General features: G+C 38.3%; 1 protein-coding gene across 1 annotated transcript in view; it reads left to right on the forward strand.

The window, feature by feature from the left end:
* The window catches only part of clcnk (chloride channel K), a 17,393-nt gene that overhangs the window by 3,728 nt on the left and 12,740 nt on the right, over positions 1-925 (forward strand). The window contains exon 7 of the mRNA XM_014010402.1: positions 634-759. Within this exon, the coding sequence (XP_013865856.1) occupies positions 634-759 (126 nt within the window). The remainder of the gene's footprint in view (positions 1-633; positions 760-925) is intronic.

The raw sequence follows: 925 nt of genomic DNA on the forward strand, positions 1-925 counted from the left end.
AGACGAAACGTTTCATTAGAGAAGAACCCGTCCAGAGGACCTATACAATTTTTTTCTTTTTGATTCAATACAGTTTATTTTAGTAAACTCCAGTTATTTTATTGCTTTCATAATCAGAATCAAAATCATTTGCTTTATAATTTAAATCACTTCCTTCCAGTTCTAATCCAGTTCAAAGGAGTAAATTTCAAAGGAGTATGACCAAGATAATATGCTATAAAATAAAAAATTTCTCCAAACAGGAAGTGACAGAACCAGGATAAAGGACAGGAAAAAGATACAAACACAATCAAAACTGTGGAAGTTAAACAAGAAAAGAAGAATATTCAATATTTATAACAATAAATCTAGTAAAATGAAGASAGTACATCGTGTCTTAGCGTTATCGGCATAACTAAAGGGATGGCTCACCTCCATTCTGCTGTAATTCTAAACTTTTTCAAAAATGGTTGTTTTACGCAGCTTYAAAAGTGGACAGTGTCATCCTCAAAGACAAAAAAAAATGGGAACTGGCCTTTTAGGAACATATATTTCCAGTTTTCTGCTCAGATACTCAAATCAGAACATAGAAAGGGTCTGAAGGAGTTAAATCTTTACATTTACCTGTTATGGCTCTGTGTGCTCTTGGTGTAGGTGTGCTCTTCAGTGTGGAGGTAATGTGTTCSCACTTCGCCCTGAGGCATTACTGCCCATGTTTCTTCTCAGCTGCATGTGGGGCGCTGACCTTCCACCTGCTCTCCATGTGGAGCCAAGATGGAGGTAAGGGACACGCCGACCACAACTCGCCCCCTCAGCGGGGAGCAGGTTCACGTTAAAGTCATCAACAAACAACCCTGAGGGGAAAACAGGAGGCCAGCAATCCRACATCAGCCATTTCACTGATTTATTCTGGAAAGTTAGCAAATTTTTATTGTGTAAAATCAGA

The sequence above is a fragment of the Austrofundulus limnaeus genome, unplaced genomic scaffold (genome assembly GCF_001266775.1).
Source record: "Austrofundulus limnaeus strain Quisiro unplaced genomic scaffold, Austrofundulus_limnaeus-1.0 Scaffold68, whole genome shotgun sequence".
In the NCBI taxonomy this organism is placed as follows: domain Eukaryota; kingdom Metazoa; phylum Chordata; class Actinopteri; order Cyprinodontiformes; family Rivulidae; genus Austrofundulus; species Austrofundulus limnaeus.